Below are 12,106 nucleotides of genomic sequence, written 5' to 3' on the forward strand. Positions count from 1 at the left end.
GCTATAAAAAAATGTAGTTTTTCAGTGCAATTCAATATTTTCTTTCATCAGAGGCTCAGAGCCGCAGCCCACAAGTTAAGAGGAATGTAATAAGCTGACTGTGTGTGTTACAACTGAAGCTCCTTTTACAACCAGGATCCTGGGAGACGGAGCAAAGAGGTGGCCGTGGACTTGAGCTGAAATGGGAATTCCTGCACTTTTGCTCAGAACGCTAGTGTCCTGGCCGGGGAGAGCTGCATTCCTTCTGCAATTGCAGCAGCAACCTAAGTCTAAGCACCAGTGAACAGCTGCGAAAGACAGGCGCAGAGATGAGGGCCTGCGTGATGGCGCCAGGCCTCTCTCCATCTCTAAGTCCACCCGGAACCACTCCACACCACTCTGCTTTGCTAGAATCTCCAAGTTAAAGTCATTAGGTACTAATTCTCTATTTTCTAAGAGAAGTGGGAAGATCTGTACACAGGATGACCACCTAAGAAGGTACTTTTTAAACTAAAGGGGGAGGGGGGCAGAGAAATAATTCATTTATTTAACCCAGAAATGGTTATAATCTAAAACCCTGCAAACCCATTACACAACAACTGTTCTGGCAAACGCTGCTATGTTCCAACAAATATTAAACTGTGCTTGCCATTTGTCTAAGGAATCTTGCATTAATAAACATGAAGAAGAACACTTTTACCTCCCACTCTCAATGACAGGACCAAACAAAGACCAGCTGTATTCATCAATGGGTCCTTGTTCTGCACATAAAGGCTAATTACATTTTGCTTCAAGCCTACACATGGAAAACTTTACTGCTGTGGTGGCCGTCACAGTCAGCCCGTGCTGTCCCAGCTGACGCAGGGTGATGACTGTACACAATAAACAGGGGTCTTGGAACAGCCCTGGTGCCTTCGACCTGCAGGCTTCTTTACAAAACAGGGGTGAGGGACGGTCACACCAGTGACATCTTCCAGCGACACAGAGGCAGAGGCAACCCATGCTCTTTAAATCTCATGGGCAAGATGATGCCAGCAAGGTCAGTGCTCTCCAAGGTCTGCTAATTTCAGAAAAGCACCCCAAGCCCTCCGGCAAGATTGCTAGGAATAGCTTCTACTGCTGATGGTGCTAGATGCTGCACACACACCTTCTCATAACTCGTCACAACCACCCCATGCCTTGACTACTATTATACCCATTGTACAGGTGAGAAAAGAGAGATGTAGAGGTCAGTGAGCGTGTCCAAGGTCACACAGGGAGAGTGAGTAGTGGCCCTGTGTGAACCACTCCCAGATCAGTGTTCTCCGAAGCCCACATGCCTCCCCAACCCCCTTCCTACATTTTCTGTCAACAAATACATAAGAATTCTTCCTTTCCAAGAGATACAATGAATTGTTCTGAAATGTTTTAAGACCATTTGTGAAAGATTTGCCCCTGGAGGGCTTATATTCACATGTAACGAAAAGCTGTCTAATCTAATCTAATATACATAGGTTGGGGCTGAAGCTGATGGTAGAGTGACAAACCTTTCCCAGAAAATAGAAGGGGAGAGGAATGCGGAGGGGGAAGCTTCACGTGGGATCTCCAAGACTGAAGCAATTGCCTCTAAAGTTAAAAGAAAGTAGCAATTATTATCTCAGTCCATTCTCTACATTTTTTGTGGATTACTTACTCTGGGAACCATTTACAGTAAGTGTTTGGCCCCAGGCTGCCTTTTGTTAGTAGTTGTCCATCTCTGATTTGGGAAATGCGGGGTCCCTGTGTGAGCCTGAGTCCAGCCCTCAGCACCCATCATGCCCACATTGACTCTGCAGGGAAGCCATTCGGGACTTCGGGATGGTCCTCCAAAGAGCAACCTTGCTGGCCTGTTTTCACAAACTGCCTCCAGGAACTACCTCCTTTGGCCTCCAGGAGCTCCTCATCTTGACTCATCTTCCAACCTCAAATCACGTCACTCCCTTCAGGAAGGCTTCCTTGACAATTCTTTCCTTCCGCTCTTGCTGGGCCTGTGCTGCGGACACTTGCCATTCTCATTTCCAGTTCCCTCTCCCCCATCTCCCAGGGGCTGCCCTCTGGCTTCTAAGTTTGCCACGAGGATTCCTGGCAGGGAAAGGGAGGAGGGTACGTCCATGGGGTGCTGGTGTCACCCCAGATTTCTCAACCCTCCCAAAGGCCACCAGTTCCTCTCAAGGCGGTCCCTTCAAACCTGGGCATGGCGGACTCCAGCCAGTGCTCACTACGGATGCTGCATTCTGTGTCCCGCCCCCCTTCCTGGCACATGCCACAGCGAACAGTCCAGCTGTTAAACTCTCTGATTACCCTAGTCGGAGTGTGCTGCCTGACTTCTGCAGAGACCCTGACTGGCACGGGTGCCCGTCATAATTAACGTTCTTTCTTACAGCAGTGATCACACTGGATTGCAATGGCTTTTCTCTCTCTTGAGCCTTTTATCCCAGGCTTTTCAGAGCCCAGCACTGGTCTAGGCCAGCGGTTGGCAAACCGTGGCTTGCGAGCCACATGCGGCTCTTTGGCCCCTTGAGTGTGGCTCGGCGTTAAAACCGCTTCTTCAAAATAGACTCGCCCAGGCCGAAAACCGACTTCTTTGCATGGGTCACGAAGTTTCAATCGCACTGTACGTGCGCGCCCGCACGTGGTATTTTGTGGAAGAGCCACACTCAAGGGGCCAAAGAGCTGCATGTGGCTCGCAAGCCATGGTTTGCCGAACACTGGTCTAGGCACAAAGGAGGCCTTCAGGAATGTCTGCTGAACTAATGAGTGGACCTGTTATTTTTGAGTCACTCATACTGTGTTTCTGTCAGGCTTGTTCTCTCCACATGCACACATGCACATGTGCACACCACACCCTGCCTTTCTATTCATCACTGGAGAATTTCCTGCTATGATCACAGGAGGGAACACACACCAGGAGCACCCATGACCTTGTCCGCAGTTTGTGACAACAGCCAGTCCCAAAGCAAAGTTATTTTCATGATGAGCAATTGACCCCCATACATTGTGATACAGTTTTCTGGTTGAGAGAAGTGAATTACTCCCAGCATTAGCCTGGCCTATAGTGAGGCCAGAAAAGGATGGGGACAGGGGCTACGACATCCCCTCTCTGATTCTGTCTCCCAGTCACTTCCCCAGCCACCATGTTCCCTACCCAGGGAAGATGAAAACCTTAGAGTAGAGGGAAATTTAAGTCCTTACTGGAAGACTGTTCTCTGTTTCTTCCTCAGTCCCTAAAACAAACCAATTGCGTGGACACAAATTTTCCATGCAGCCTTTTGGAAGCCCAATAAGGAAAAAAAGAGATGAATCTAAACCAGGGACAGTATTCCTGCATGCCCTCTACCGGGAATTGAGCCTGCAACCCCCGCATGTGCCCTGACTGGGAATCAAACCAGCAGCCTTTCAGTGCAGGGGATGACACCCAACTAACTGAGCCATACCAGCCAAGTCTGGAAGTTGAACTTTTCCAACACTCTCAAAGCAATGTTTTTCAAAATGGTTTATGACTGAGATCCACAGGAGTAACTGTGTTTTATTTAGCGCCCCCATCACCCCGCCACCTCCCCCAGCCCACTAGGGCTTATGTGAGTGAGCACAGCAGAACTTTCTTCCCAGAATAGGCCACCTGGGAGACACAGCCAGGGACATGTGGGCTTTTGCAGGAGATGTCTTTTCTAAGAGGCTCCCAGAGTAGGAAAAGGTGGTTTCAACTCTAGCCTGGCATTGCCTGTCTGAACTTCAAGTAGAGGAGGCCATGACTAGGAACAATCTGTGACTTCTTCACTTTTCTTGATTTATGTCAAAATTATTTCTTCTTTTCTGGTGTTCTGCATGGAGGGTGGGCTACCAAGAAGTGATCCTATGGCAGACACTGATTTCCTTCTCACAGAGCCTTGTGTGATATACATGCCCAAATGTACACATTCACTATGTATGTGTCTGCGAAGGGACACCCAGTGTTGTAAGGTGTGACTTGAACAAAGAAACCTGTGTGGGAATGAAGGACTCTAGCAAAGGTAAAAGGTGATGTGTTTTGTCCCAAAATTTCTGAGAAAAAGGCACAGTGTTAACCAGGCTTCACAAAAATCAAGGAAAAAAGTTTCAGGTGGTAGGATTGTTCTGCGAGCACCAGAGCTTGGGTATTAAACTGACACAAGCAACTCATGGGAATAACACTGCATTCCTTACAGCAGTTCCAGAGGCCAAGCCCCTTCTAAACCCTGAACCACTCTGCAAAGCCAACAGACAGAAGGGAGAAGAAGGGAAAGCCTTCATGGATTGGCAAAATCAGGTGAGACCTGACCAAACGAGCAGATGGAGGAAGCCAGGCAGAGACTTACTTGGCAGTAATTTCTTCATCATATTTGGTTTTCAGGTCAAATAATTCTGTTCGAGTTTTTTCAAGGGCTGAAAGGAAGAGGACGTAAAACCATAACATAAGACACTAATTGTTTAAATTAAGTTTAAAAAGGAACAGTATACAAGTAACAGATTCTCATTTCAAAAGAGTTAAATTACAAAAGAATTTAGAATGGAATAGAAAATCGCCTTTCACTTCCACCTCATCTCATCCCATGCACCTCCTCAGAGATCACCACTGGTTATATTAGTGTTTAGATTTCCTCCCTTTAAATATAGTTTGTTGTTTAAAAATATTCCCATATATCATTGTACATCAAGCATGTCAAACTCACGGCCCGTGGGCCGCATGCCTCATTTATTTGGCCCGTGTTTGACATGCTTGCTGTACATGTATCTATCTATTTTTCATCCCCCATAAACAGGATGATACAAGTACTTCCTGAGACTTGCCTTTATCAGTAACAATTAGCTCGGGTAGCATGCCTAGAAGTGAGGGGCTGGGGTAAGGAGCTTTGACGTTCCAACTGCAGATCAATACCACCAGCTGGCCTCCCAACAGGCAAATTACATTCCCACTAATACTCTGAGTGTGACTATTTTTCTATACGCTCACCAACACCAAAGACTATCAATTAAAAATTTGTTTGACAGTCTGCTAGGCAAAACAATCATTCACTGATTTAATTAGCATATCCCAGACTATTAAAAATTGTTAACATTTTTTCACGTGTATCAGCTATGTGTATATATTCTGCAAATTGCCTGTTCACATCCTTACCCCACTGTTCTACTGACTGTTTATCTACTTTTATGATTTGTAGGTAGTCTTTATGTATTTTGAGTTTTATTCATTGTCTGCTAAGTTTGTTGTGATTATTTTCCCATTTAAATTAAACATATAGTGCTGTTTCCCTCAGAATAAAAAAAAAAAAGTAATAAAAAATTTAGCATAATCTTTTTTGCTATCTTTTACATTTTAAAGGTCTGTTATTTCTGTTCTCCTTAACTTCACTAGGGTAGAAATAAGTTTTTCTTTTCCTAATATTGTTCCAAATGAAATGTCAGTCCTTGACAGTTTGGTGATTTAGATGAGTTTGTTGGAAAAAGAGCAGGAAGAAAGAATGGCTTGTGGAAAGGATGAAATGTAATCCAGATCCTCCCACCTCGACATTAACAGCTCAGTGTGGGTGACTAACAGAAGTCAAGGTGGAGAAGCTGGGGGCTCTACGTGGCATTCTAAGCGTGGGTTCCCTTCCTCCTCCAGGCTCACCACGGCAACAGACAGCAGAGGGGCCTGGGGAGACCTGGAGATCGACCAGACTTTCCCCATGTCAGTCTTCCCTGCATCAACTTGACAAGCATGAAGAATATCACACCTGTTTGCAGAGTCTGAACTTTATGTTCCGCTTCTTCCAGCTTTGAGGTGGTGGACATCTGTGTCTCTTGCAGCTTTCTGAAAAGGAAGAGAAGAAAGCCAAATTGGTCATCTTGTTTACTAACATAAACACCTTGTGTGTTTTGGAGCAAAGATGATCAGCTATCTTCACCGTAACACATACAGCCAGCGACAGGCACATGATCGGGTATCACTTGTCATGCCATGAGCACTGAGGAGCTCACTTACTGATGATCTTCTACTACCCAACTTTATACCCACATGTTACATAAAGTGAAGTGTGCATTTTGTGGGACTTGATGGGTGGTAACAAATGTAGAAGGTTATCCTAAATGTAATTGGTTCTGAAATGCCAGATATTAAAAAAATCATCATCATGCACTCATTGTTTTCTGAAGTTAGCTCAAGAAGAATGATACATCTACATTTTGCTGACACAATGAAGGAATTTGTTGGAATAAAGGATGTACTAAATAGATGTGACAGCTGTTCCATTTTTGTTATAATGGAATGCGAATGCAACTGCAATACCTAATGGGAAATACTGAATGTTTTAAACTACATTCCATATATTTACATTTCCCATGATCTCCAAACGAATTCCCTGGTCAATAAATAACATTCCTTCCTCCTAATCTGTAGAAAATTCTCCAAAAATAAGTTTATTATTTTTATATCATATGAATATAACACATGCTCTCATAATAATAAATCTGGGAATGCAGAAAAGTAGAAATGACAGTTTTAAAAAAGCACCCAAATTTCCATCACCTATGGAAATGGATTGCTCATATTTTCACATACTTCAATTATAAAACTAATATATGCCCTGAGTTAAAAACAAACAAAAAAACCAAAATATGAATATTATAAGAGCATGGAAGGTAAAATGCCCTTTTCCTTCCTTAGTTCTGTTTCTTCCTCATATAGAGTTCTTTCACAGCCTTCTAAAATTTTTCTACGTTTACAGAAATATAATATACAATATACTCTATGTAATATACACTGATGTAATTTACTAGTGTAATGTAAACTCATATGCAACATACTGCAGTGTAATATATACTCATATGTAATATACTATAGTATAATATACATTTACATGTTAATACTGTAGTGTGATATACACTCATATCTAATATTTTGAAATACAAATTCGTATGTAATATACTATAGTTTGATATGCACTCACATGTAGTATACTGCAGTGTATATTACATACATTGCCTGCCCCTTCTTTTAGGACAAAAGGGATGACAGCACACAGGGTATTCTGAAGCTTGCCTTTTTACTTATCTCCATACTTTGGAGATATTCTACTCCAACATATATAGTTCTTCTTTATGCTTATTGAGTAATTGACGTAAGCAATTAGGTTGTTTATCTTTTATTTCCCACCAAATAATTCTGCAGTGATCATCAGGTAGATTTGTTGCATAATTCTGAGAGGGCAACTGTTAGATAATAATGATCAAAAGGTATGTGCAAAATTTTTTTTTGTTTAGATAGATGTCAAGAAACTTCCCAACAAAACAAACCTCACCAAGTAAACTCCCTTCAATAGTATGTGAGAGTCTGTTTTCTTATGCCAACACTGAATAAAACTAAATGTAATTTTACTGCTGAGTAAAGCTGAGCATTTCTGTTTGTATGAACTGTCTGCTTATCACCTTTGCCCATTTTTTGTGGTGCTGCTTTTTTCTTATTAATTCTTTGTATATAAAGAAAATTAGTCCTTTTTCTTATGTGGTGCTAATACCTCTTCCCAGTCTCCTGATGCTTGAAAAATGCTGTCTATTGGTATTTGTTTTTAAAAAGGTTTTAAATTTTAAGTAATGAAAATGGATTGCTCACATTTTCACATACTTCCTAATTTTCCTTTTATGCTTACAGAGATCTCTCCACTCCAAAATTATTAAAAACAAAATATTTGCCCAAGCTTTCTTTCAATATGCAAATGATTTAATCATTATTATTTAAATCCTAGATCCGTTTCAATTTTTTTCATGTAAAGAATGAGGTAAAGATCTAGCTTTGTCCTCCAGCCTCAGTGGTCAGTCAGTTATTCACATCTTTTAATAGAATAAATCCTTTTCCCTAATTTGAAAAGTCAATGTAAAAATATTAAATTGCCATATTAAGTTTATTTCCATACCTTTGTAATATATAAGTTTGCTCTATGCAGATGGGCTCACACTGTCCATAATATTTTATCATGCATTTTTCACTTTATATTATGTTGGATATATTTCTGTTATTACAAATTCTATGTAACTATTATTTTAATAGCTGCATAATGTTCCAGTTAGGGATGGCCCATCTTTTACTGACCCACTTCTCATTGGTAAGTATTTCAATTGCTTACACCCCGCCTCCCCCCATTAGCAATAACATGGTGAGCTATTTCTTTGGGCAAAAAGTGCTTTGCTAGGAGGCATTAAGAGTCCACTCATCTCTGAGAGCCCCGACTTCTCTGGGGCTGCACCCAGCCCTGATCTCCCAGCAGTGTGGGTGCAGCATCCCTGTGTAGAGTTGGGCTTGGCCTTGGCCCTGAAGTGAGGATTTTGAAGCCAGTCTGAGCACAGGGAGACCAGGCCTGCAGTGTGGATCAGGCCCTGGTCCCACCTCAGGCTGACTAGGTGCGAGAGCAGCTAAGCTGAGGCCTAGTTTCTCCATCTGTAAAATGAGATGCCCACTTTGCAGGTCTGTTCCGGACTCAGCAATATGTTCCAAAGGGCCTGGTGGGTGCAGAGCAGGCACTAGGGAGTGGAGTGGGCATTCTTCTTCTTTCCTAAATGAAGCCAGCTTAATAGTACTCCAGGGTCCTCAGTGATACCCATCTTCATTGAGCCCACCGTATGGAAGTGCAAGAACCTGCGCTCAAAGTCAACCGGACACAACATTAGGCCGGGATTCTCACTTGAAACCACACATTTACTCCCTTTTGTTAATGGATACACTTATTTCATGATAGTTTTAAAACAGAAAATCTGTATTTCACCAGAGTTCTAAAACTCCAACTTATGTCCTATTACAGTTTTTATAAGAAATCTATCTTTCATTAAATCATCACAATAGTGACAACCAGCTTACTATTGGTAGAAATGTTTTGGGTGGAGTAGGCGATCCGAGATCTAAAACTCACAGCAGTTGGATAGTTCATGAACATATTTTACTGACATCAGCTCCTTGATCTATGAAGCACTATGAGGTAATGAAAAGATGTACAGTCGCCATGTGCCAACCACACACAGTTCATGCATGGCCTGGACAGACGCACTGACTGAGACGGTCCCCCAGTGGGAAAAGACTGATACATTTCACTCAAGGCAGTCTCACCCATTACAGAATAAGGGACACCTTTAGTTTTCAAATAATTTTCCCTAGAGACCCTAGGATTTTGGTTTACTCCTGGGCATATTTCACAGGTACATTTTAAAAACTGTCTTGTCATGTGAAGTTTAGATGTAAAACATTATGTCAGTACCTGCAAACCCCAACACATGCTCACCTTTCCTTTTCTGCAAAATCATTTTGTAACTTTTGTTCCTTTTCGAGAGCTATAGTCTCAGCTTGGTTCTTCAGAGTCTGTTCATATTCTCGGATTTTTTCTTTAAGTGCTTTTATCGTAACCTCTGCAGAAAGAAAGAAAAAAAGAAAGAAAAAAACTACAGTAAGAGAAGCACAGTTCTGTGTGGCTATATATACAGGCTTTCGTAACCGAGTAGGATCGGTGTGTTTTAAACTTTAGCTCTTCAACTCTGACACAAAATCAATGGTTATGAGTCCCTTCAGAGACCTTTTACTCCCTAAATGTTAAATTGAACTTTAAACGTTTAGGTTGAGGAGGATCAATGGATTTTGCTGGGAAGAAGAGCTATGGTTTCTCTAATACAACTTAAAAAAAGGAGGGGGAATCAATGGTAAAATATAACATCTTATTGATGAGTCTTAAATTAGTCCTCTACTGAGGAAAATTAATAATGTTTTAGTGTGGGTTTTAGTACTTTCTTACAAAGAAAACAGTTCATAATTATGTGCACATTTTGGAAGATGCCGTCTTAGCCGAAGTCACTATGTCTGCAGGCCTGCCTGGCTGTGGGCACACCTTTGCCATGTCACAGTGATGAAACTTGGAGTGTGCTAAGTAGATGCAACATGCATCTCCTTGGCTGAAAAGGACCCACCTTGCAGCTTGGGTGCAGAGGGCACCCTCCACCGAGGCCAGAGTCTGACAGACTAAGGCTGTGTGTGCAGAGCAGACAAACAGGGCCTGGGGGAGCTGCACTGGAGGGAGGGTGAAGATCAAGGGTGTGGGTAGTGGTGCTGGGCAAAGAAGGAGCCCTGCAGTTCCAGGCTCAGGACATAGGCCCCCCTGGGAGGGCAGGCTAGCCCTGGAAAGCTCAGGCCAGGGATGCCATGAGGGATCCCCCACCAGGGATGCCATGTTTACAGCTGTCACTTCAGTTATCCAAAATGGGAACACCAAAGTAGATGTGATGAATGGGGCAGGGTCCTAACTCAGAGTAGTGATGGCTCTAGGGCAGGACCACTCCACATGCTCCCTCCCACAGATACCTCCTCCCTGTGTGCTGAACAGTCCCTGGCAGAGCACTGTGGTCCCGACTCCAAGGAGAAAGGAGCTCTTGCATGAACCCATCTCTTAGAAGGAAAAGCTGAGGCTCTTTGTGGCCCCAGCACCTAGCACAGGTGGGTGCTCTGGAAATGGCCGAGTCATAATGAATGAAGGAGCTGAGGCTGGGCCGACAGGGTGAGGCCCAGACAGGGCTTGTGACAATGGGGCTCCAGGCTCATGGGATAATGCCACCTGCCAGATCTTTGCCCAAGTAAGAGCTTGCTTGGTGGCCCCTGTTCCTTCAGGTGGCAACTCATGTCCCCCTTTACTGCCTGAGCAGCACAGACATGCTGGGCAAGGCAGCAGTGCAGCAACTGGGCATTTAGTATTTATGTGGCTTAGTAGGTAAAAGCTAAAGGCTCTTTGGTTAAAAGAAGAAATTGGCCGTTTTTATTAAGTGGAAGCCAGATGGTTCTCCTTAGAGGAAGAGAGAGGGAGTTAAAACTAGTGATCCTGTCAGGGCATTTGAAAGAAGAGGGGGCTCTCTGCCTTTTGGACTGGTTATTCCGGGCCTGAAAGAAATGCTCTGTGAGCACTATGGTTAGTGGTTCCCATTACTGTCAAGCCACACCGACAGGGCCAAAGTCACCTCTGAAAACACTTGCACATTCTGTAAGTCAATGGTCCATGCAAACATACAGAATTTCTGCCTCTAACAATTGGTTGGAAATAACTGTTCAGCCCCTGGACCCCAGTGCTTATTCTAATGGGTTTCTCAGTGTGGCACACCTATGCTCCTTCCAGGGGACACTGGGGCACTGGGTGGGGGCTCCCACTCTGTCTAATGAGGTCTCTTTGCTATTTCCCAACCCAGGTGGGCAGCTCACTGATCGGCTGAGCCTAAGTCCAGGGCTGACCTGTCTTTGAGCCTCTGACTCTGGTCCTCCTCCTGTATACAGGTCTGTTTCCAGAACATGCTCCTGGGTGTGCCCAGCAGGACCCCCTACATGTGAGCAGGTGAGGAGAGAGAATAGTGTGGCAGAAAGGGCACTGAAGTGCTCTGTTCCCATTGGCTATGGCCGGGGCCCCAACTTACTCATCTTTAAATGCGGGAAGAATTATAGCACATAATAAATTCCCATCCTGCTCTAACTTTTTACCAATCTACAATATGGCTGTGATGACTAAAACAAGTGACATGCACCCCAACTCTTCCAAATTAAAATCACTTTTATATTGGGAAGGAAAGAGAGGAACTTAACATTTTTCTTGAGGTTGGAAAATCTGTTACTATGTCAATAAATAAAGAAGGGGGGGGGGGCGTTTCTAGAAAATCAACAACAGTGTTCCATAAGAGCAGCTGATCTTTACTGAGAGTCAGGAACATCAATAAGTGTCTCACCAGCATCTCATTTTACCTGTAACAATCGTATTCGGTTAGTGTGAGAATCCCCCACCCAAGAAAATGAGGCTCATCACAAGGTGAGATCCCTTGATCAAGGTCGAACAGCTAAGTAGCGGCAATGAAGGGACTCAAACCTGGCCTGTACGCCCCCGGTGCCTTTGTCCTTAAGTCGCTGACTAAATAATATACTATTTCATTTACAAACACCCATGAGGTGGGGCCTTTGGGGAGCAGAACATTTCACTCTCAGTTGCTGTCCTTGCTGGGCATGGAGGCACTGACGAAGCAAGGCTGGGGGGAAGGATACCAGCACCTCACCATCCTCCAACAAAACAGAATGAAAATAAACACCAAGAGTAAGATGCTAGAGGTCATT

At 43.6% G+C, this 12,106-nt stretch overlaps 1 protein-coding gene across 7 annotated transcripts in view; it reads right to left on the reverse strand.

Annotated features, from left to right (window-relative positions):
- The window catches only part of CUX1 (cut like homeobox 1), a 355,467-nt gene that overhangs the window by 125,368 nt on the left and 217,993 nt on the right, over positions 1-12,106 (reverse strand). For all 7 annotated transcript variants that reach the window (XM_054714870.1, XM_054714869.1, XM_054714868.1 and 4 more), the window contains 3 exons: positions 9,261-9,384; positions 5,730-5,806; positions 4,332-4,398 (listed from right to left, as the gene is read on the reverse strand). In XM_054714870.1, coding sequence (XP_054570845.1) covers positions 4,332-4,398; positions 5,730-5,806; positions 9,261-9,384 — 268 coding nt within the window. The remainder of the gene's footprint in view (positions 1-4,331; positions 4,399-5,729; positions 5,807-9,260; positions 9,385-12,106) is intronic.

This window comes from Eptesicus fuscus, chromosome 4 (genome assembly GCF_027574615.1).
Source record: "Eptesicus fuscus isolate TK198812 chromosome 4, DD_ASM_mEF_20220401, whole genome shotgun sequence".
NCBI lineage: Eukaryota > Metazoa > Chordata > Mammalia > Chiroptera > Vespertilionidae > Eptesicus > Eptesicus fuscus.